The sequence below is a fragment of the Staurois parvus genome, unplaced genomic scaffold, assembly GCF_062004578.1.
Source record: "Staurois parvus isolate SC_StPar_1 unplaced genomic scaffold, SC_StPar_1.0 ptg001756l, whole genome shotgun sequence".
Taxonomy (NCBI): domain Eukaryota; kingdom Metazoa; phylum Chordata; class Amphibia; order Anura; family Ranidae; genus Staurois; species Staurois parvus.
This window is the reverse complement of record NW_028319552.1, coordinates 366,383-389,350: the sequence shown is the minus strand read 5'-3', so window position 1 is coordinate 389,350 and position 22,968 is coordinate 366,383. Positions and strand designations below refer to the sequence as shown.

General features: G+C 47.3%; 1 protein-coding gene across 4 annotated transcripts in view; it reads right to left on the bottom strand.

The window, feature by feature from the left end:
- Positions 1-6,796: 6,796 nt before the first annotated feature.
- The window catches only part of ARFGAP1 (ARF GTPase activating protein 1), a 31,124-nt gene continuing 14,952 nt past the window's right edge, over positions 6,797-22,968 (bottom strand). The window contains exons 10-14 of one of the 4 annotated variants that reach the window (XM_089663726.1): positions 22,804-22,836; positions 17,954-18,010; positions 15,498-15,557; positions 9,367-9,443; positions 6,797-7,346 (exon numbers count right to left, since the gene is read on the bottom strand). In XM_089663726.1, the coding sequence (XP_089519852.1) occupies positions 7,010-7,346; positions 9,367-9,443; positions 15,498-15,557; positions 17,954-18,010; positions 22,804-22,836 (564 nt within the window). In that variant the 3' untranslated portion in view covers positions 6,797-7,009. The remainder of the gene's footprint in view (positions 7,347-9,366; positions 9,444-15,497; positions 15,558-17,953; positions 18,011-22,803; positions 22,837-22,968) is intronic. The other 3 variants (XM_089663728.1, XM_089663727.1, XM_089663729.1) reach the window with 3 other exon arrangements.

Genomic DNA, 22,968 nt, shown 5'->3' with positions numbered 1-22,968 from the left:
CTGCTCGTGTATCAGCAGCAGGGCTATATGTACTAGGATCTAAGGTGACACCGTCCCCCTGCTCGTGTATCAGCAGCAGGGCTATATGTACTGGGATTTAAGGTGACATTGCCCCCCTGCTCATGTATCAGCAAGGGCTATATGTACTGGGATCTAATGTGTCACACTGCCCCCTGCTCATGTATCAGCAGTAGAGCTATATGTACTGGGATCTAATGTGACATTGACCCCCTGCTCGTGTATCAGCATCTGGGCTATATGTACTGGGATCTAATGTGACACTGTCCCCCTGCTCGTGTATCAGCAGTAGAGCTATATGTACTGAGATCTAAGATGACACTGTCCCCCCCGCTCATGTATCAGCAGCAGAGCAACCTGCACTGGGATCTATGGTGACACTGTCCCCCTGCTTGTGTGTCTGCAGCAAAGCAACATGCACTGGGATCTAAGGTGACACTGTCCCCCTTGTTCATGTATCAGCAACAGGACTATATGTACTGGGATCTACTGTGACATCGTCCCCCTGCTTGTGTATCAGCAGCAGAGCAACCTGCACTGGGATCTACTGTGACATCGTCCCCCTGCTTGTGTATCAGCAGCAGAGCAACCTGCACTGGGATCTATGGTGACAGTGTCCCCCTGCTTATGTATCAGCAGCATGGCAACCTGCACTGGGATCTATGGTGACACTGTCCCCCAGCTTGTGTATCAGCAGCAGAGCAACCTGCACTGGGATCTATGGTGACAGTGTCCCCCTGCTTATGTATCAGCAGCATGGCAACCTGCACTGGGATCTATGGTGACAGTGTCCCCCTGCTTATGTATCAGCAGCATGGCAACCTGCACTAGGATCTATGGTGAAGCTGAGTCTATCAGCACAGGGGAGGGACTAGGTCATTTTCAGATTATCGGCCTTTGCCCTAAAGATAGTCCCACACATTTCAATCCGCTTAGACAGATTGCTGCAAAAATGAAATGACCACCAAAGCCATGTAAAAAAAAATGATTGTGAAGTGTGTGGCTGGCTGTAGAGTTCAATGGCAATGAGCTGCCCGATCGTCAATTCAAGCAAATGATTCGATTTGATCTGTAGTTATTAGTAGAATGTACAATCAGATTGTAAGGTGGGGGGGGGGGGGCAGCTTCAGATTCAGTCACCCTAACCCAGACCCACCAGTACAAGTTAACCCCTTCCAGGACAGGGAGAAATATTGCTGACAGAGCCTCCATCTCAACAGTGAAGGAGGTATACATGGAGCCAACTCAGGAATGCAATCAGATCCAGAACATGAAATTCTACCATAACCCCTCACTGCCAGATCCTGCTGGTCCTCTAAGGGGTTCTTTATGCTGGAGACTGATAGGCAGGGCAGGTCCCCGATCATGTGAGTGGCCATCACATGATCATCATCATCCTGTCCTACCAGCTCCCAATTATTGAGGACAGCTCGGTAACAGTGCTGGGGGTGCCGAGTGAGCGTGCTCCCAGTACAGAACAGTATTAAAACCCACCACGGTGCCACCACATATGTGTATACAGCTGGGGGCAAGGTGGTGAAGAGTACCTAATATCCTAATACTTCTTTATATATTTGTCAGGATTGGGCTGACCTAAAATTTCTGGAATGTTCTAAGCTTCTTACATCTCTAGATAAGAGACAAGATCTCGTCTCCTGCCGTGTCCATTACAGCCTAACTCTGATTTAGCCTGGGCAACATAGGTCAAGCTCCTCCTCCTATCAGATTCTCCATAAATGGTAAACTGATCCTTGGGGGTGGGAATGTGGGAGGACCCTGCCTAACCTCTTTAGGCTGGGCAATACAGGTCAAGTCCCTACTACAAAATTCTCCATATATGGCACATTTCCCTGGAGGGAGGGATGGAATGGGGGGGGCCTGCCTAACCTCTTTAGGCTGGGCAATACAGGTCAAGCCCCTACTACAAAATTCTCCATATATGGTAAATTGCTCCTGGGGGGTTGGAATGGGGGGGGGGCCTGCCTAACCTCTTTAGGCTGTGCAATACAGGTCAAGCCCCTACTACCAGATTCTCCATATATGGTAAACTGCTTCTTGGGAATAGGGAAGGACCCTGCCCAACTTCTTTAGGCTGTGCAATACAGGTCAAGCCCCTACTACCAGATTCTAAATATATGGAGAATTGCTCCTGGGGGGTCGGAATTGGGGGGCCTGCCTAACCTCTTTAGGCTGTGCAATACAAGTCAAGCCCCTACTACCAGATTGTAAATATATGGAGAATTGCTCCTGGGGGGTCGGAATGGGGGGCCTGCCTAACCTCTTTAGGCTGTGCAATACAAGTCAAGCCCCTACTACCAGATTTTCAATATATGGTAAACTGCTCCTTGGAGGTGGGAAAGGGGGAGGACCCTGCCTAAACTCTTTAGGCTGTGCAATACAGGTCAAGCCCCTATTACCAGATTCTCCATATATGGTAAACTGCTCCTTGGGGGCGGGAATGGGGGGAAATGACCCTGCCTAACTTCTTTAAGCTGTGCAATGCAGGTCAAGCCCTGCTTACCAGATTTTCCATATATGGTAAACTGCTCCGTGGGGGAGGAAATGGGGGAGGATCTTGCCCAACCTCTTTGGGCTGTGCAATAAAAGTTCAAGCCCCTCCTACCAGTCTCCATATACGGTAAACTTCTCCTTGGGGGAGGACCTTGCCTAACCTAAGCACAGGCTATATAGCTATGGCCAGAAAATGGCGCTACCACACCAGCTGCTGATCACCCACAACTGATTCATGCTGGCTGATCTTTATTGAGCATGCTGGGATTTGTAGATCACCTTCAGATCTACAGTAAAATAAAGAATTCTATAACACTGAAAATATAGTACATATACTGACTGTAAACAAGACACACGCACAGCTACTAAAATATTCATCTCTATAGAACCCAAACTCTTCATAATGGTGATCCCACTGTGAGATAAGCCAGCGATGATCAGAGATCTCTCTCAATGACAGCAAAGGATCAACTGCAGTACCATCCCGCTCCTAGAACTTCTATCAGAGTCCTTCAAGACAAATATGCGTTTTCCTACATATGATCCATTAATGTTTCTATACGTGTTTGGAGGATACTAGTAGAAGATCTCAGAGTAGGGTATTACCCCCCCCCCACAAGCAAGGGTAGGGTATCACCACCCCCCACCCAAGGGTAGGGTATCACCCCCCCCAACCACCACCCTGGGGTAGGGTATTACCCCCCAACCACCACCCTGGGGTAGGGTATCACCCCCCAACCACCACCCAAGAGTAGGGTATTACCCGCCCCAACCACCACCCAAGGGTACGGTAACCCCCAACCACCACCCAAGGGTACGGTAACCCCCAACCACCACCCTGGGGTAGGGTATCACCCCCCCCCAACCACCACCCAAGGGCACGGTAACCCCCAACCACCACCCTGGGGTAGGGTATCACCCCCCCAACCACCACCCTGGGGTAGGGTATCACCCCCCCAACCACCACCCTGGGGTAGGGTATCACCCCCCCAACCACCACCCTGGGGTAGGGTATCACCCCCCCAACCACCACCCTGGGGTAGGGTATCACCCCCCCCCCAACCACCACCCAAGGGTACGGTAACCCCCAACCACCACCCTGGGGTAGGGTATCACCCCCCCAACCACCACCCTGGGGTAGGGTATCACCCCTCACAATTCCTATTACTGCACTTATTGTATACATAGAGCTTGGATTACACTGCAGTTGACATTCAGTGCAGTCAGAGAGAGAACACAGCAGCACAATGATTTAAAAAGCTTGGCGACACAGCGGCTTGCTATACAGCACAATTAAAAAAACAAAAAAAAAAAAAAAACCAACAACTGTCCACCAGTCCTATAAAATATCTAGTATGGGGGCTGCATCTATATAACACTGGAATTATATGCCGACATGCCACACAAAGCTATGAATTCTAACCCTATCCTTCAGCCATCAGACCGGAGCAAACGCAGCTGAGCTGATATGTGCCCATGAAAGCGGCTAAAGGCTTAGGGTGGGAGTCAGTTGGGCATTTTAGGGCCCCCTTTTGCAGTGTGTGACTAGGCAGCCCCTTCGTTTAACACCTCAATAGGTAAGAAAACCCCAACATGACCCTAATTTTGTACCTTGACACATAGCACGCACACTGTGGTGTGCTCCAGAACAGGTAGGGTACCATTCCAAATGAACGGCGCCATAAATACTGCCGTACGTCAACACGTTAGGACACGAGTCTTACCGCACACTGTCACAAGGAAAAGGTCTGAAGGAAGGCTTAGTAAATATTAACCCAAGAGGGCGGTTTTAAGTGCAGCAGAATTTGTTTTGGGCTGCACTTAGAAGCGCCCTCGTATTCTTCGGTCGCAGGAGGCCTTACAAGTTTGATTCGTAAAAGGGCAGCAGGGGAAAGATCGCCTTATAACAGAAATTTCTATACATTTTTTGCCACTTAAAATGAACCCATGCTAACGTGAGAAAAAATAAAACAGCCAAAAGTTAGTGGGATGTGCCCTTCTAAGTGCATCTTTGCTGGGTTACCCTCGGTCCAAGCCAAGATTAGGCTCCTAGATAGCAGCAACCTGGCGGGACTGTAGGAAGGGCTGTGCCTAGGCTCCAACTTTCAACTTTGGGCATCGAAGTTCTGATGTGCCAGGTGTGCCCCACCATCTTATAGAGCCTGATCTTCTGGACTTGTTAGCATGGCCTCACTTTAAGCAATCTTAAAAACTGAAATAACTACTGCTTTTTATCATTTAAAGCCATTAAAAACAACCTTTCTGCATCACCTAGCTCTTTCCTACCCAGCCTAACTGGACCTGGCCCAACCCTTCCATTCATTGAATTTCAGGTTCTTTCAATCATGCAGGTTCAGCACCACATGTGGGAGGAATGGGCTTGCCTAGGAATGCCCACTCCTCCAGAGCGACTTCCATCTATCAAGGCTACTAAGATAGATTCAAACTCAGTGGGATTGATTTACTAAAGGCAAACAGACTGTGAACTTTGCAAGTGCAGTTGCCCCAGAGCTTAATAAATGAGGGGAAGCATCACTTTGCAAAAAATATCCATGCAAGGAAAATAATAAAAAAAAAAAATTTGCTTGCACACAAATGGATTGGATGATGGAAGTCAGCAGAGCTTCCTCTCATTTACTAAGCTCCGGAACGACTTGCAGAATCCAGTCTATTTGCCTTTAGGAAATCAACCCCAGTATGTACTTAGTGTTGTTTTTCCCCGAATCCTGTTCGGCAAAGCTGCTGACTGCACTGTCTGATGTTCACTTAACTGCTACATGGGGGATCAGGAGATCCGTATGCGAACACCATTAAAAAAAAAAGCCTTGTGCAGTGTTCAGGTACAGAAGTGCCAAATCACAAATTGCTTCCAAAATGAACCAATATGTGTATCTGATAAAAATACGAGATGGATTCTGTTCAATAGGTGCATCTGGTGAAGGAGATTTTCGTGCAGCTGAGCAGTTTTGAGGTATATGGGGGAGGCAGGGCAGAATCAAATCCCATGAGGGCGCTACGACTGAAATCATCCAAGCCACTTACACACCGGAGATTAAAGCACAATGTCCACGCCACGTAGACTAGAACCCTGTTAATGGCATAGAGGGCAGGCGCCATTCCCTGCACATGACCACACCAAGACAGGAGGGGAAGGGCAGAGGAAGAGGCAGGTCTGGCCACTCCCCCCTTTATAAATACTATGCTGCAAGAGATGGAGGTACAAGGTGCAACCACACACACCACAGATGATCGGACTCCTGGAAGGAGCACTTGGGGGGGCGCCAACCTTCCCGAACAGACCCAGCCAGATATCTACAGGTCTAATTAGTTGGCTGTTTGAAAATGGGGGGGCAATTTAAATAACTAAAACCCTGCCGATTACCATGGTAAGGTAGCTACCATTCTACGGTAGCAGACCTGACTTCCTCAGAAATGTTCCTTCCTTATCTAACCCCCCCACCCATATTATGCATAGCTTACACAGCACAGATTTCTTTGTTCCTGAATCAGACCTGCCCAGCTGTGCCATGCTGGGGGGGGAGGAATGCCCATAAGCAAGCCTAAACCCTAGTCTAAACCATCAGCAGCACCGGACGCACTCCGGCAGACAGCCGTAACGGGAGTTCCTAGGGCCACTGGTAACGGGTAACATTCAGGAGCTTGGCCTAAACCAGTGTTTCTCAACTCCAGTCCTCATGGACCCCCAACAGGTCATGTTTTCAGGATTTCCATTATTTTGCACAGGTGATTTGATCAGTTTCACTGCCTTAGTAATTACCACAGCTGTTTCATCTGAGGGAAATCCTGAAAACATGACCTGTTGGGGGTCCATGAGGACTGGAGTTGAGAAACACTGGCCTAAACCAAGATGCTGCCTTTACAATGAATCTGTGCTTTGCCCTTGCAACAGGTTCACTTTAATGCAGACCTCCAGAAATGCATAATCCTTCCCGATTGGCCCAACACTGTCACACGGAGTGAGTCACATGCTCCCTCATACCTCACAGCCGCCGGGATATCCTTCGGCTCATACTGATGATGGCGAGAGTAAAGCACAGGGAAGCAGGTGACCTCCCAACGCAACTAATATTTTGGTGTCAATGGCGCAAAGAAGCCCCGGAGCTGCTGATAGTATCACCTACAATTTGTGTAAGTGGAGGGGTGTAAAACATGATCCGTTTAGACTATGGTTCAGGTTTTAAATTTCAGTTCCCAAAAAGGCAGTAAAAGGCATCTTTCATTATTCTAAAATAAGTTATGTGGCTACTTTAGCTATAAATAAATTTTAATCGGAGTTCTTTAATCCCAGAGATGCTTTGCAGGTACAAACAACAATGACTCTGTCATACGAATGCCGTAGTAAAAGAGGCGCCATGTCTGTCCCGAAAGCATCCTACAAGATCGGTATAATATATCTGGCCTGGACTGTTAAGATACTGGAGTTCCCAACTTCACCCCATCAAGTTTCCCCTCCCTCCTTCTACCAGTTGGCGCTATCCCAGCCATCATCGGTAGAGGGCGCCTGGCTCTTGCCCCCTTTCTTCCCCTCGGCCTCCCAGTGGCTGTCCCAGTTCTCCCAGCTGTCGCTATTGCTGTTCTTGTTGTTGGAGGTGGTCCCGGAGCCCCACACCTCCCAGCTATCCGAGCTCTTCCTCTCCGCCGTGTTCTCCGGGAACGTCCAGCTGTCCCCGCTCGGCGACTTGGTTGGCTTCTTGATTTCCTCCGAGCTGCCGAACGTCTCCCAGAAGGATTTTCCTGAAGTGGCATTTTGGTAGCTGTCGCTGGTGCTTTGCTGGTAGCCTTCTCCAGGTATAGGGCTGTGGATTGCCAGAAGAAAAAAAAAAAAAAAGGAAAAATGCATGAGGGTGGTGGAGTTACAAAAGAAAATAAGAGTTCAATATTATCCAGACCTCCGGTTTGCTCATGGCTCTCTTTGCTGGAGAGGAAGCTGTAACTGAGGACCTACAATGCAAGGATCTCCCTGCTTTTCTTCATTCATTCATTCAGCAAATATGTGCTGTTTTGCTTCTCCTACAGATTCCCTCACCTTTTATCAACTATGAAATAAGGCAGCAAACATGGCTGCCTTCACATAAAGACACCATGAAGAATGAGGCACAGTAAGTCAGTAATGGTGGACAAGATCAGCTGTAGAGAGAGAACTGTCTTTTGCCTTTTTGGGCACACAGGACATTTTAAAAATGCTCCTCCTCTTGGTAGCAAGAGGCAGAAAAAACACCAGACGCTTGTCAAAGTGTCTAATGCTTTTACAAGCGTTTACAGGCTTCAAGTGTTTGGGCTTTAATTAATTTAATTGGCAAAAATAATAACTTATGCTGGCCACTGAAATGAATGAACGCTCAAACGCTGAACCCGCCTAGCGTTCACACGCATTTAGACGCATCAAACGTTTTTTCTGCCAAACCGCTGCTACTCCTGGACGGACTGGCCCTGGGCCACTGGTCCTGCTGGTAAACGCTACTACTACTTAAAGCATCTAAAGGTCTATGTGTGCATGGACACATAGGACAACATGGAGGGGTCTTTCAGTATAAAAAAAAATGCCTGACGCCCCTTAAAGTGGCTGTAAAAATGCCCTGTGTACATGAGGACCAACAGTACTACATTTGATGGTGCCTGCATAGTTCCAATGCCAATCCCACATGGCAGAGCCAGTTGCATCATACAGATGATCTTTTTCGATGTCCATTAAAGTGTTACTACACCCAGGACCCTGCATTTTATCAGGAGAGAAGAGGGGGGCACTGGAAAAAAGGGGAGGATTAGAGAAGTCAGGATCAAACAGCATTTTTACACAATGCAGAGGATTAACCCTTTAGGTTCCACAGTTAGTATATATCAAGCATGCTTTACTCCATATACAGACTGATTTTACTGTTGTGGGTTCAGTAACACTTAAAGGGTGGCATTCTTCCCACCGGCCCCCTAATGTAATGGACATTCCTCTCACTGACCTCCAATGTAAGGGACATTCCTCTCACTGACCTCCAATGTAAGGGACATTCTTCCCACTGACCTCCAATGTAAGGGACATTCTTCCCACTGACCCCCAATGTAAGGGACATTCTTCCCACTGACCTCCAATGTAAGGGACATTGTTCCCACTGACCACCAATGTAGGGGACATTCTTCCCACCAGCCCCCCAATGTAAGAGACATTCTTCCCACTGACCACCAATGTAAGGGACATTGGTCCCACTGACCTCCAATGTAAGGGACATTCGTCCCACTGACCTCCAATGTAAGGGTCATTCTTCCCACTGACCTCCAATGTAAGGGTCATTCTTCCCACTGACCTCCAATGTAAGGGTCATTCTTCCCACTGATCACCAATGTAAGGGTCATTCTTCCCACTGACCTCCAATGTAAGGGTTATTCTTCCCACTGACCTCCAATGTAAGGGTCATTCTTCCCACTGACCTCCAATGTAAGGGTCATTCGTCCCACTGACCCCCAATGTAAGGGACATTCTTCCCACTGACCTCCAATGTAAGGGACATTCTTCCCACTGACCTCCAATGTAAGGGTCATTCTTCCCACTGACCTCCAATGTAAGGGACATTCGTCCCACTGACCCCCAATGTAAGGGACATTCTTCCCACTGACCACCAATCTAAGGGACATTCTTCCCACTGAACACCAGCGTAAGGAGCATACTTCCCACTGATCCCCAATGTAAGGGACAGTCTTTCCACTGACCTCCAATGTAAGGGACATTCTTCCCACTGACCCCCAATGTAAGGGACATTCTTTCCACTGACCATTCTCTTTGAGCAAACTTGCTGACAAATGCAGAAAAAGGGCCTCATCACTCACCTTTCCGTGTTGTCCTCACTCTTTCCTGAGAAAAAGCTGGTGACATCTTTCCAGCTCTTAGTCCCGACGCCCTGCACCTACAGAAGAGACCTGAAGGTTATATTCTGCTTGGTGTCATCATTAGCCTAACCAGCAACATACTCACAGCAGAGGCTGGAAACACAATTCTACCCATATAGAGCAAAGTAACAACTCAAGTGCCACCCTTCCCTGCTACCCAAACTGGCCTTCACCTAACTCTCCTGCTGCTCCGTTAAGCCTTCGGAATCAAAGGTAAGAAACCATGTGAAAATGTAGCCCGGAACTTACACAGGACTGAGGACGCTCTACCTGCTCCATGTGACAGCCTAAGGAGGCAGTCAGCAATATGGGGGGTGCAGAGTCACATGCTCCCCCCTACCCAAAGCGCTGGCTTGATCATGGTGGCCAAACAAGGTAGTGAAACTTCAACGGGAAGGCGAGTAGTGCCGAATGGGGTCAGTTAAATTATGTTGACCTCGAAGCTGACCTACACTATCACACCTCTGAGCAGACCTTTCATTCCTGTCAGAGACTTTGATCTGGGTTCATAGATAAAGTCCTGAGAGGGGTGCCTACCCTTCCCCCCCCTAAACCCCAAAAAGAGCCAAGGGTTAAAGGTGTCCTGTCAGGTCTCTAAGGATGTAAAACTACCAGTACCTTGCAACAGAAGAGCTATTATACTTGCCTCCCTGGTACCCCTTGTCTCCTACCTCCCCTTTGATCCAATCCAGTGTTGCAGCCTTCATCAGATTCTTAGGAATTTGACACTTCCGGGAGTGTCGGATGTCTTTGTCCTTCCCAGCGTGCTCTGGTTACATTCTTTGACCCCCTATTTGACTGCCAAGTCATGTAGTGGCATAGGGGGTCATAGGAAGGTAACAGTGCACAATGAATAAGAACAGTATGACCTCGAAGCTGACCTACACTATCACACCTCTGAGCAGACCTTTCATTCCTGTCAGAGACTTTGATCTGGGTTCATAGATAAAGTGCTGAGAGGGGTGCCTACCCTTCCCCACTAAACCCCAAAAAGAGCCGAGGGTTAAAGATGTCCTGTCAGGTCTCTAAGGATGTAAAACTGCCAGTATCTTGCAACAGAAGAGCTATTATACTTGCCTCCCTGGTACCCCTGGTCTCCTACCTCCCATCCATTTTGATCCAATCCAGTGTTGCAGCCTTCATCAGATTCTTAAGAATTTGATAACAAGTCTGGGGTATGCGATATCCGAGCATCCGGAAGGGTTGCCGCAGATTGACCTGCAGATTTCGGGATCTGCACAAGCTACATCATCTGTGAAGAGGACTCTGCTGATCATCCCAGGAAGAACCATCAAAAAGAATGGCAACACCTTGAGGTAAGCTGCAAGAAGAGAGCTTACCTCAAGGTGTTGCCATTCTTTTTGATGGTTCTTCCTGGGATGATCAGCAGAGTCCTCTTCACAGATGATGTAGCTTGTGCAGATCCCGAAATCTGCAGGTCAATCTGCGGCAACCCTTCCGGATGCTCGGATATCGCATACCCCAGACTTGTTATTGAATTACTGCCAACAGAGTGGCCCCCCCTTTTTTCTTCTATGCGTGGCAAACACCATCGAGTGACGAGGGGCTTTTGTGACCAGATCTGACCAGATCCATATGAGGACCCTAGGATTATCTGCTTTGAATGCGCATTTGGATTGCGTATCTGGTGAGTGCGCAATCTTTATACCTTTATCACCTCATCCACGAATCCAGGCATTGGAGCTTTTTGAAGACTCTTGGGTTTTGAACACCTTTTGAACACGTTATGGACTATACTCATTTTAGTCACCGTTTTGCACTTTAATAGCACCTTAACATTGGTTTGTGTAACTATTTAAGTGTATATTTATTAAGTTAGCGCTGCACCTCCCCCCCTTTATGCATTCTGATTATTGTGAAGGTTTTATGGTACCTTTTTGGTGTTCAGCTGCTATTTTCTAGTTTAATTTAATTTTGTTCACTTATTGATTTTATAAGTTGTTTTAAGCGCTCACTTGTCTTGAGATTTAAGAATTTGACACTTCCGGGAGTGTCGGATGTCTGTGCCCTTCCCCGTGTACTCTGGTTGCATGCTTTGACCCCTATCCCACTGCTGAGTCCTGTAGTGACATTGGGGGGGTCATAGAAAGGAAACCTAGTTCTCAATGAATGAGCACAGTATGTAGATGAGTTGAATGGCTAAGCGTATTACAGGGGCTTCAGCATTGGAACAAATGGGAGGTAGGAGACTCAGGCTGCCTGACAGCCGAGTGTATCGTGTCTTCTGTTGCAAGATACTGGCAATTTTATATCATTGGAGACCAGGGGGTTGATTTATTAAAGCTGGAGAGTGCAAAATCTGGTGCAGCTCTGCATAGAAACCAATCAGCTTCCAGGTTTTATTCTCAAAGCTTCATTGAACAAGCTGAAGTTAGAAGCGGAGTGGCTATGGCAGGCCTTGAAATTTCCACTTGCCAATGGCGAGTGGAAATTATGGTAGTGGCGAGTGTGTCCCCCAGGGCTGTCTTGCTGAGCAGGCTCAGAGCTCAGGCCGGATCTGTCATTGGCACTGGGAGCCGTCAGACTGCTCAATAGCTGAGTGCAGTGAAAGCAAAGGAAGGAGTGTGTGCTGTGCTCTCTGCCTCCCCCTAGAGTGCAGTACCCGGATCTGTGAGTGAACAATGAAGTACTGCAACTTTTTATAGGGTGTGTGTGTGTATGTACATGTGTGTATCTGTACATGTGTCTGTGTGTATGTACATGTATGTGTTTGTGTGTACATGTGTCTGTGTGCATGTACATGTGTGTTTGTGTGTAAGTACGTACATGTCTGTATGTACACGTATCTGTGTATGTATGTACATGTGTCTGTGCGTGTGTATGTACATGTATCTGTGTGTATGCGTGTATGTACGTGCCTGTGTGTGTATACATGTGTCTCTGTGCGTGTGTACATGTTTCTGTGTGTGTATGTATGTATGTATGTACATGTCGGTGTGTGTGTACAGGTGTCTCTGTTTGTTGGTGGCAAGTAACTCTTAAGGCCTGGCTAGTAGCTCAGGACTTGAAATTTTAAGCCCTGGGCTATGGTGTACAGCTGCAAGTAAATCTCCCACCACTGTGTGTAAGGAAACGCTCTTGGGAGATGTAGTTCTAGGGGTGCGATTGGCTAGGGCGGGTGTCGGCAACCCGCGGCTCCGGAGCCGCATGCGGCTCTTTTTCACCTTTCCTGCGGCTCCGGAGCACACTGCCCACCAGGTGACAGGCAATAGGGTCGGCAAGCCGCGGCTCTTTTAATGCAGCTCTTCTATGTGCCGGGCGCCCGCTCCCCTCCCTCCTCCAAACATTGGCTGTCAGGATGTAGGCGGGGCAGCGTGACGAACTCCTCTCCTCTCACAGTCCGCCCTGAAGACCAGAACGGCGCGGAAACACAGCTAGAGGAACGCGCGGAGCAAAGGTAAGTGAATTGACACAGGGGGGATGAATTACTATAGGGGGGATGAATTACTATATGGGGGATGAATTACTATATGGGGGATGAATTACTATATGGGGGATGAATTACTATATGGGGGATGAATTACTATGGGGGATGAATTACTATGGGGGATGAATTACTATATGGGGGATGAATTACTATATGGGGGATGAATTACTATATGGGGGATGAATTACTATGGGGGATGAATTACTATATGGGGGATGAATTACTATATGGGGGATGAATTACTATATGGGGGATGAATTACTATAGGGGGGATGAATTACTATAGGGGGGATGAATTACTATAGGGGGGATGAATTACTATAGGGGGGATGAATTACTATAGGGGGGATGAATTACTATAGGGGGGATGAATTACTATATGGGGGATGAATTACTATATGGGGGATGAATTGCTATAGGGGGGATGAATTGCTATAGGGGGGATGAATTACTATATGGGGGATGAATTACTATGGGGGATGAATTACTATATGGGGGATGTATTTTCAGTTTTAAAAATGTGGCTCTCAAAATAAATTTCAATCGTGGTTTTGGCGAGATTTGGCTCAGTTGAAAAAAAAGGTTGCCCACCACTGACCTAAGGCTATGATTGTGATTATGACGATACACTGTGGCCCTGGTTAACCCTTTGCTTACTGGGCCCTTAAACCTCCTTCATGACCAGAGCGCTTTTCGCAATATATGCAGTGTCGGATTTGTTTTAAATGTTGCAATGGTTTTGCGGCTCCCAGTCTTTTTTTCCCTCTCGGAAACGGGTCCAAGTGGCTCTTTATGTCTTAAAGGTTGCAGACCCCTGGGCTAGGGTGTACAGCTGCACCAGATTGTGTACTCTCCAGTTTTAGTAAATCTACCCCAAGGTGTCTTTAACGTGAACCTTGACCTACAAGGTAAAGGAAAAAGTTCACTTAGCGCCATGCTTCTTCATTACCCCACTTTCCTATTCCTTTGTTCTCCCTCGGTTCTGTGTTGCCTATGGGAGTGAAGTGAAATATCTGGTACTTCTTGGTATGGGTGACTCACTCCTTTTCCCATGTGACAGCATTAGGTTCCTTACGATTTGCCCAGGACTGTCACATGGGGAAGGAGCCCGAGTAAGTACCAACAATTTGGTCTGGAGCCAACACAAGGCTTCTTTCTGTAGTCCCAGTGGGAGAATAGAGAAAGAGGAGTTATGTACGGAAGGGGTGGGTTCACATTAACCCCTTTTGCGCCGGCGCCTCCCGGCCCTTTAAGAGGTTTCAGAAGCCGGTGAGGGGTTTTAGGGTCATGTGACCGCCGTGATTCACTGTCACGTCTGTCACATGATCAGAAAAGGTCCCGATCGCAAGGGGAGATCGAGATCTTTCCGTGAGTCACAGACATATGTGCAGGGAGCACGCGCTCTCAGCACATAAGTATTTTCAATTTGGTGCGCACATATGCGGCCGCTCGGCATCAAGGCCCAGACGCTGAGAGGCCGCATATTTGTGTGCGCTCGACGCCTACGGGTTAAAGATGTAATCTCTTTGCATTGTTATGATCCATGCACACGGGGCGTTTTAATAAAGCTGGTAGATTTAGCTGTTAAAAGTCACGTTAAAAACGCAAGTTTTTCTGCATTTTTGCATTAGCATTTTGCTGCGTTTGCGGTTTTTAGCCCAAAAAAAAAATATTAGTTTTTTGCTCAAAAAAAATGTCCAAAACAGGGGCGCACTGAAAACTCATGGGACCCCAGGCAATAGGGTATCATGGGGCCCGTGTCTTTGCCCAAACTCAAAAAAGCCTATGAAAAAGGTACCAGAGGCATCTCATGGGGCCCCCTACTGACCCCGGGCCCTCGGGCAGTGCCCAAGTTTCCAAATGGTCAGTTCGCCCCTGGTCCAAAAATGCTGGCTTGCTGCATTTTTCTGCATTAGAGCATGTATACAGCTACAAAACTCCTCTAAAAACCTACTCGTTCTGTTTTTTGGGGGGTTTTTTGTTCCCCAGCCAAAAAAACGCTGACTGCAGCCTGTGTGTATGGACATGCTGGGGGGTTTACTGGCTGTAGAAAAAAATGTCAAAAGCCAAAAACAGCCGCTGTAAAAACATCCCGTGTGCATGAGGACTTACTCTGACTTCAGGGACTGCTCACACCCCTTTGTCCGAAACACATTCCTACCTTGCATGAATCCCCCTAAATGCAGTGCACAGAGCTCTCTACACAGCCCATAGATCTCTGGCAGCAATAAGACTGAGGCTGGGAGTAGAATGCACACTCTGTGTAGGTAATACACATGGCTAGAGCACTCACCGTCACATCCAAAAAAAAAGGCAGCGTAGAGAAAACAAACATATTTGGTTAGAAGTTGACAATGCAAATACAAGATGGCATGTGAGCCGTCGACACATCCACGGCATGCTTGGGGGTGACGGTATCATGAACCCTGGTAAACACAGCGTAGGCACTCCCCTACCTCCCATGTGACAAGTCACAAGGACACTGAGCAATGCAATATGGTATGCAGAACTGATTTTAACATTTTCTATGACAGGTTCTCTTAAAGGCCACATGACCACCAACAGTTGACCAAGACACCGGATGTGGCGTCCAGCTACCCCATGCCATCACAGCGCCCCCTACCTTTGAGGCTAGACTGGATACTGAACTGCTGACGTCTTCTAAGATTCGTCCGTCCTTCACCTAGAACGTGGGAGGAAAAAGGGATATACAGGGGAGGGGAGTTCAGTGGAGGGTGGTGGTGGTGATGTGCAAAGGGGACAGACTCCCTTCACCGAAAAGCCAATCAGGTGCAGCGATGTTGCCTTGCGTGGATTAGAGAAGCGGGGCTTTGGCATTAGTTGATTAGTAGATCACGCCTTGCACAGGAAGCATTAGTCAGACTCAGGACACAAAAGGCTTGCTAGCTAAAAGGTGGCCCTATTGATGCTGGCATTTATTAGCGATACGGGGCCCAACAGAACCAACAACAAGTTTTGTTTTCAAATGATTTCTTTTTGTCAAAGGGAACTGCTGTAATCACTAATCAGAACCTATAAAATACTCCAACTTGCAATGGTAGAGCTACTAATGCAATGGTGCACCTGACAGCCAGAAGGATCATTGTGCTGGACAGGACTTAGGGGGCCCCTACATCATGGATGGCCTTTATGGGGTGGGATGGACAGGGTCATTTACCGATTGAATTTTGAATTTGGAATGGGGCCCTAATGGTTACTTTTAGAACCAATCTTCATCCCTGACATTCCACAGGTGAGATCTAAACCATAGCTCCAGCTCTCAGAATGAAATGACGGCTTTTCCTGGATAAACCGCGATGTCGTTTAGAGCAGGGGCGGACTGACCATTCAAGCATTCGGGCACTGCCCGAGGGCCCGGGGTCAGTATGGGGCCCCATGAAATGCCCCTGGTACCTTTTATAGGCTTTTTTGGGTGTGCTTTGAGTGTGGGCAAGGACATAGGGGCCCCTTGATCCCCTATTGCCCGGGGGCCCCATGAGTTGTCAGTCTGCCCCTGGTTTAGAGGTTGTCCAAGGTACAAATCTGTGATGGCGTCACATCCTCGGTTTTCATTTTAGTCGTTCTCTCATTGCAAGGAGAGCGGATTGTGGTTAGTGATTTCAAACAACAGCTGATTTTAAATCAATATCCATTGCTTTTCACTACCGTGCCATTCTGCGAGTAGCATTACAATCGAACCAATTGGAAGGAAAAGCTTCTGGCAATATAGAGTTAAGATTTCCTGTCTAGAGTTGAAACTGACAAAACATGAAATGACAAACGCAAGCTTAGCCAAGCGGAACAGAGACAATGGTCAACAATGGACAAGCAACAATTATACAGCCAAAATTAAAGAGCACCTGTATTTTACAGAAAGTCGTATGCTGTAAAGGAGGGAGTTAGAGGAGATAGGCATGGTTTTGGTTTTGCTTCGTTGCAAAGATTTTGGGGCCGTGCCAATATGCCCCGTCTTTCTTTATTAGCTCAGCCTTGCCTCCTGTGCCACTATGTTCCGCCCAGGAGGTTGCTCGGGTATCCCTAAGATTTGGCTGATTGACCTCCCATTTGATGGTGCCTGCATAGTTCCACAGCCAGTCCCATGTGGCAGAGCCAGCTGCATCATGCCGATGATCTTTTTAGAAGTCCGTTAAAAGGTGGCATTCTTCCCACTGGCACCCCCCAACGTAAGGCATACTCTTCCCACCAGCCTCCCCACGTAAAGGACGCTTCTCTCACTGGCCTCCCAATGTAAGGGACGCTCTTCCCACCGGCCACCAACGTAAGGGACGCTCTTCCCACCGGCCACCAACGTAAGGGACGCTCTTCCCACCGGCCTGCCCACGTAAAGGACGCTTCTCTCACCGGCCTCCCAACGTAAGGGACGCTCTTCCCACCGGCCACCAACGTAAGGGACGCTCTTCCCACCGGCCACCCAACGTAAGGGACGCTCTTCCCACCGGCCACCAACGTAAGGGACGCTCTTCCCACCGGCCACCAACGTAAGAGACGCTCTTCCCACCGGCCACCAACGTAAGGGACGCTCTTCCCACCGGCCACCAACGTAAGGGACGCTCTTCCCACCGGCCACCAACGTAAGGGACGCTCTTCCCACCGGCCACCAACGTAAGGGACGCTCTTCCCACTGGCCACCGATATAAACAAAGCTCTTCCCATTAGCCACCAACGTAAGGGACATTCTTCCCACTGGCACCAGTGTAAGGGACTTTTTTCCTTCTGACCTTTGAAAGTGTAGAAGGGGTTCCCCAAGACCTGAAATTTATTTTCAGGATTACTTTGCAGTAAAATGGTTGAGAAAGGCTACTCTAGGCTAGATTAGGTCTAAAGGTAGACTTGCATGTTTAACTGAGCAGATGGTAAAACAAATCCAATGGCTACCCCCGTTAACATCCAACTCATAGCATGGTTAGTACAGCTTAGGTGCATGTGAAATGGAAAAAGCAACGATGGGGACACACGGATAGGACCTTCACAGACATAAGACACCGATTCACATAGACACCGTGCTGAGCCCCATAGCCAGCAGTGTTCATCTTTACAATTACATCTCTGTGAAGTTACCTTCTCCTGGGCTGGTTTGACAACATTCTCATTAATGGTCTGGCCTAGCTCAGAGGCCTATCCAGGGAAAATAAAAAAAAAAAAAAAAAAAGAGGAGATCGGTCAGGATGGCGAGAGAGCAATGAATGGACATAGGGAACATGCACACATTGTGGATACTTGTGAGAGAATGCGAACCCTTAGGATTCTTCTAGATGACACTCCGATGATGCTCAAGCGCAAATCCAGAAAATCGCTAAGGGGTCTTAGACTTATTCTCACAACTGTATGTGCAAGTACACGAGTAAGTCATGCAAACCAGTGATCCGTACAGACTGCATGCAAGGGAATGGGGAGACAGCTGGTTGGAAGAGGGATATAAAGGAATTGAGAGCAACACGATGGAAATTCAGTGGTGTAGCATCAGGTATTTTGTAAATCTGTAGGTACTTTTTAACCCCTTTCTGCCTGCAATCTGTAGCAAAGTTGCCCTGCTTAGCGTCTCACACTGAAAGTATGTTGATAATTAGAAGCCGATACTGTGCAGAGCTGCTAGATTAAGCTATCACTGACCATTATGGCCCCCCACTAACAATAGGGAACCAATCAGGATGGTTCCCCTACATGCAGGCTGGAGGCTTCATTTGCAAAATAAACCTACAATCTGCGACGAAGATGACTATGTGTTTAATTGTATCTGACAAATTTTAGCATCTTTTAGGGTATTGAAAGGTTTATTATTTTTTTTATACCCTTTTAATTAAAAAAATAAACGTATTGTTTTAATACTGTACTTGTATCTGACAAAGACAGTATTAAAATAAAATAAAAAATTATTGTTTTAATACTGTAATTGTCAGATACAATTACAGTATTAAAAACAATATTTATTTTTTTTACTTAAAAGGAAATTAAAAAAAACAAAAAAAAAAAAAAAACACACCTTTCAATACCCTAAAAGCTGCTAATATTGTCAGACCCCTAGTCACAAAAGGGCACATTCTACTGTTCTTTAACTTTGTGCTGGTCCTAGAATAATCACATCTCTAGGTGGGCAGCCAACTACTTAATAAAAATACAGATGCAAACCGATTTATGTGCCAAGTACTTTGTTCAGTCAGTCTTGTGATTGTAACCCCACCAGTATTACCAGCTTTCACTTTGCAGCTTGCCATCCCACTGGCCTGCTCAGACAATCCATTAGCAGCATGAAGATACGGACCGATCGTCTCGCTGACCTGGTAGCGAGGGAGCAATTCCACAGAGACTAGCAAACGGTCTGTTAGTGATCCTGACACTAGGAAGCTGTTGTTCCATCAAGATCACCCATTTGTCATGACCCCCTAGGAGAGGGGTGGGCAACTGTGGCCCTTCAGCTGTTGTAGAACTACAAGCCCCATGGGGCATTGCAAAACTGACAGTTACAAGCATGACTCCCAAAGGCAGAGGCATGATGGGACTTGTAGTTCACCAACAGCTGAAGGGCCACAGTTGCCCACCCCTGCCCTAGGATGTACAGTAGAATTGTATAGAGAATTGATGGAAAGAGAGAGAACCCAGGAAACAGCCATTTCACACTGGTCCAAGCCCTCTTCCTGGTTCACAAGATAGAAGCAGTGCCAGGACAGGGTCATAGGAAACTTATAAAAACTTTTTTTTTTTTTTTTAATAATAATGTGACGGTAGCAGATCAGCGCTATGAACACTGTCATGTTTTTGCTGCTTTGTTCCAGTTGGCAAGATTTCTTTACTAGATGGATGGCCACCGGCAAGAGTGGATGTTCCTAATTAGGCTGTATTTGCATACAGACCATCTACAGGTGATGCTGATTGTCCATCATTGAAAGAACTGAAATCCAATGAGTGAAAGGGGTGGGCCAGGGACAGTCAGGCTGGGAAGGAAAGTGCTAGATGATGCTGGATGGCCTCCATCCAGGCTCTGACTTCTAATGCACACTGTGAGAAGCTCACAGTGTGCACTGAAATCAAAGTAAGCCATTTCCATACAGGAGAAGAACCTGTACAATTGTGCCAGATTGCAGGTATAGCTGGAGGTCAGTTTTAAAACAAACCTTTACTAAGGTTTAATTCACCCCTGACGACATCACTGAATGAAGAGTGAGGACAGGCAGGCATGAGGAGCGGAGACCGTGAGAAGCCAGGAAAGACGACAGGACAGCACAGGAGAGAGAAGAGTGCCTGCTCATACAATATTCTCTATGAAATTCTGGTGCACCAATTAAAGGGCATCTTTATTCAGTTCTCGATAGAGTGGCGAAGGGTTAGAACGTCTGTCTGGTTTTTACTGCCTATTCGCCTTAGTGACTGAAAATGAGGGGAATCCAAAAATGTACATTGTCACCAAAACAGAGGGGATATCTTACAATAGGGACAAGTGTTCTGGTGACTACTATGAAGGGATTCCCTTAATTTGGAGAGATTTCCTCTCACTCAACTGCAGGAAGTGAAAAAAAATCCCCCCCGCCCCCCCCAATGGGACAGAGACAGGAAAAAAACAGACAAGGGTTTTAACCCTTCCTTACCCTATCTCAATTTAAGAAAAAAAAAAAAAAAAAAAGGGTTTTATGTACACTTTAAGTCCCTACTTGCAGCAAGAATGAAGTGCAAAGTCCAGTAACGCCTAACAGCCAATCAGAATCAATCTCCTAAAGCATCAGTCCACTCAGAACTGGTACAGTTGTCTTCATACTGTCAATAGATTGAGGGAAACTTGTAGTGAGGGAGTATGAATGCAGCCATTGTTGGTCTCTCTTGGTTCGTTGGCTGCCATGCATCTGTAATACCAAGGAGGCCACAGGGGGAACAGGCACAACTCCATGGCTGTTGAGCACAAGGAGCCAATGGGGACTGGGCCTTTTAGGCTCCATCTATATCTAAAATAATTTGTGGACACCTACTCATCGCAGCTATGCGAGTTTGTTGGACATTCCATGCCAAAACCATGGCCATTAGATGGGGTTTACCTTCACACAGCTATTACAGCTTCCACTCTACTGAGAAGACTTTAGAGCAGAGGCGCCCACCCTTTGGTCCGCTGATGTAGCCCTCGACCTCAAACCAGGGAAGCACACTTCTATTATATCCTGTGGGTTTGATGTGCTTTCTGAAAGTGCACCACACCCGCAAGAAATACTAGACGTCTACGGCAAAGTTCACCTAACCCACAGGAAAGCCGCAGGTGCACTGTGCTGAACCCATGGTGCGGGTACACCGCAGCGCATCAATGTGAAAGCAGTATTATAGGGGGCACAGAACGAGGGTTTGTTTAAATTTGGAGTTTGGGAAAGGGGTGGGGGGTTGGTAAAACCCAGCGTTTTTACCACACCACCCAACCACTGGTGCAACGTCAGGGTTCTCAATCGTGACCACTGGTGCAACATCAGGGGTAGCTATGGTGACCCCATCCCATGCTCCAGGGGGCCCGTGCGGCCTCCCTATCACATTTGGTTTTACACTTGGATGGGGGGGAAGCATATACAGGAACCGATCCTCTCCATTTTCCTCCTACAGCCTCTGATCTGAAAGCTGGGTTCTCCTCCTCTCCCTCCCATCAGCGGCTACAGGAGGAAAATGTTCATTAGGCTATTCACAATAAAAAATTGGGAATTCTGAAGTCATTTCATGGTGGCCCGCAACTGGTTGCCAAATCACTCCTCCACTCTTCAAGAGGTTGAGCACCCCCCTTCTTTAGAGTGTGTCTGTGGGATTTTATGCTCATTAGATCAGGTGATTTTGGAGGAGAAGACCTGACTCACAGTGTTCTAATTCATCCCAAAGGTGTTCAGTAGGGTTGAGGTCCCACAAGTTCCTCCACGCCAAACTGGTCAAACCAAGTCTTTATGGAGCGGACTTTGTACACAGCAGCAGTCATGATGGAACAGAATAGGACCTTCACTGAATTGCTCCTCAAGGTTGGAGGTGACCATAGTCTCTATACTGTAGCATCAACAGTACCCTTCCCTGGAGACATCTAGACTTAGTCATATAGAAGGTTGTCCCCATATAAGCATATACAGGAACTGATCCTCTCCATTTTCCTCCTGCAACCTCTGAAAGCTGGGTTTTCCTCCTCTCCCTCCCATCAGCATTCAGCGGCTGCAAGATGAAAATGTTCATTAGGCTATTCGCAATAAAGAATTGGGAATTCTGAACTAATTTCATGGTGGCCAGTGACTGGTTGCCAAATCACTTAAGTGGCCTCAACTCTTCAAAAGGTTGAGCACCTTCCTATTCTTTAGAGTGTGTCTGTGGGATTTTGTGCTCATTAGGTCAGGTAATGTTGGAGGAGAAGAAGACCTGACTCACAGTGTTCCAATTCATCCCAAAAGGTGTTCAGTAGAGTTGAGGTCCCACAAGTTCCTCCACGCCAAACTGGTCAAACCAAGTCTTTATGGAGCTGGCTTTGCACACAGCAGCAGTCATGGTGGATCAGAAAAAGGACCTTCACTGAATTGCTCCTCAAGGTTGGAGGGGACCATAGTCTCTCTCTACTGTAGCATCAACAGTACCCTTCACTGGAGGCATCTGAACTCAGTCGTTTAGAAGGCTGTTCCCATACTTCTGGCCATATAATGTAAGTGTGGTGGTCAAAGATCTATAAATGTTTGGCCACATAGTGCATCTCTACAGTGGACTGATCCTTTAACTGAAGCGACTCCAATAAACTGAAATCTCATTGGTTACTGCACTTTGCAAGTCACCTGTCCTCTTTGGTTTACTGAACAGGCCGGCAGCACTGAACTGTTGAAGGGGAACAATGGAAAGAAAAGAGAGATCGGGGCTTCTGGACAACACATGAGATCATCACAACAGCCATACACAGACCATGCCTACAAATACGGCTCCATTACCGAGTCCGCTGGATGCTTGTTCCCTCCCCAAAACTGCACGCCGGCAGAGTTGGAGAGGGGGGAGGGGAGAAGAAGCTGCTTTAGTATGGTTTCAATAACCCCCACCTATTCTTCTTTTGTACATTATATAGTGGATCACATATAGGACAACAGAAGCAAAAGGAA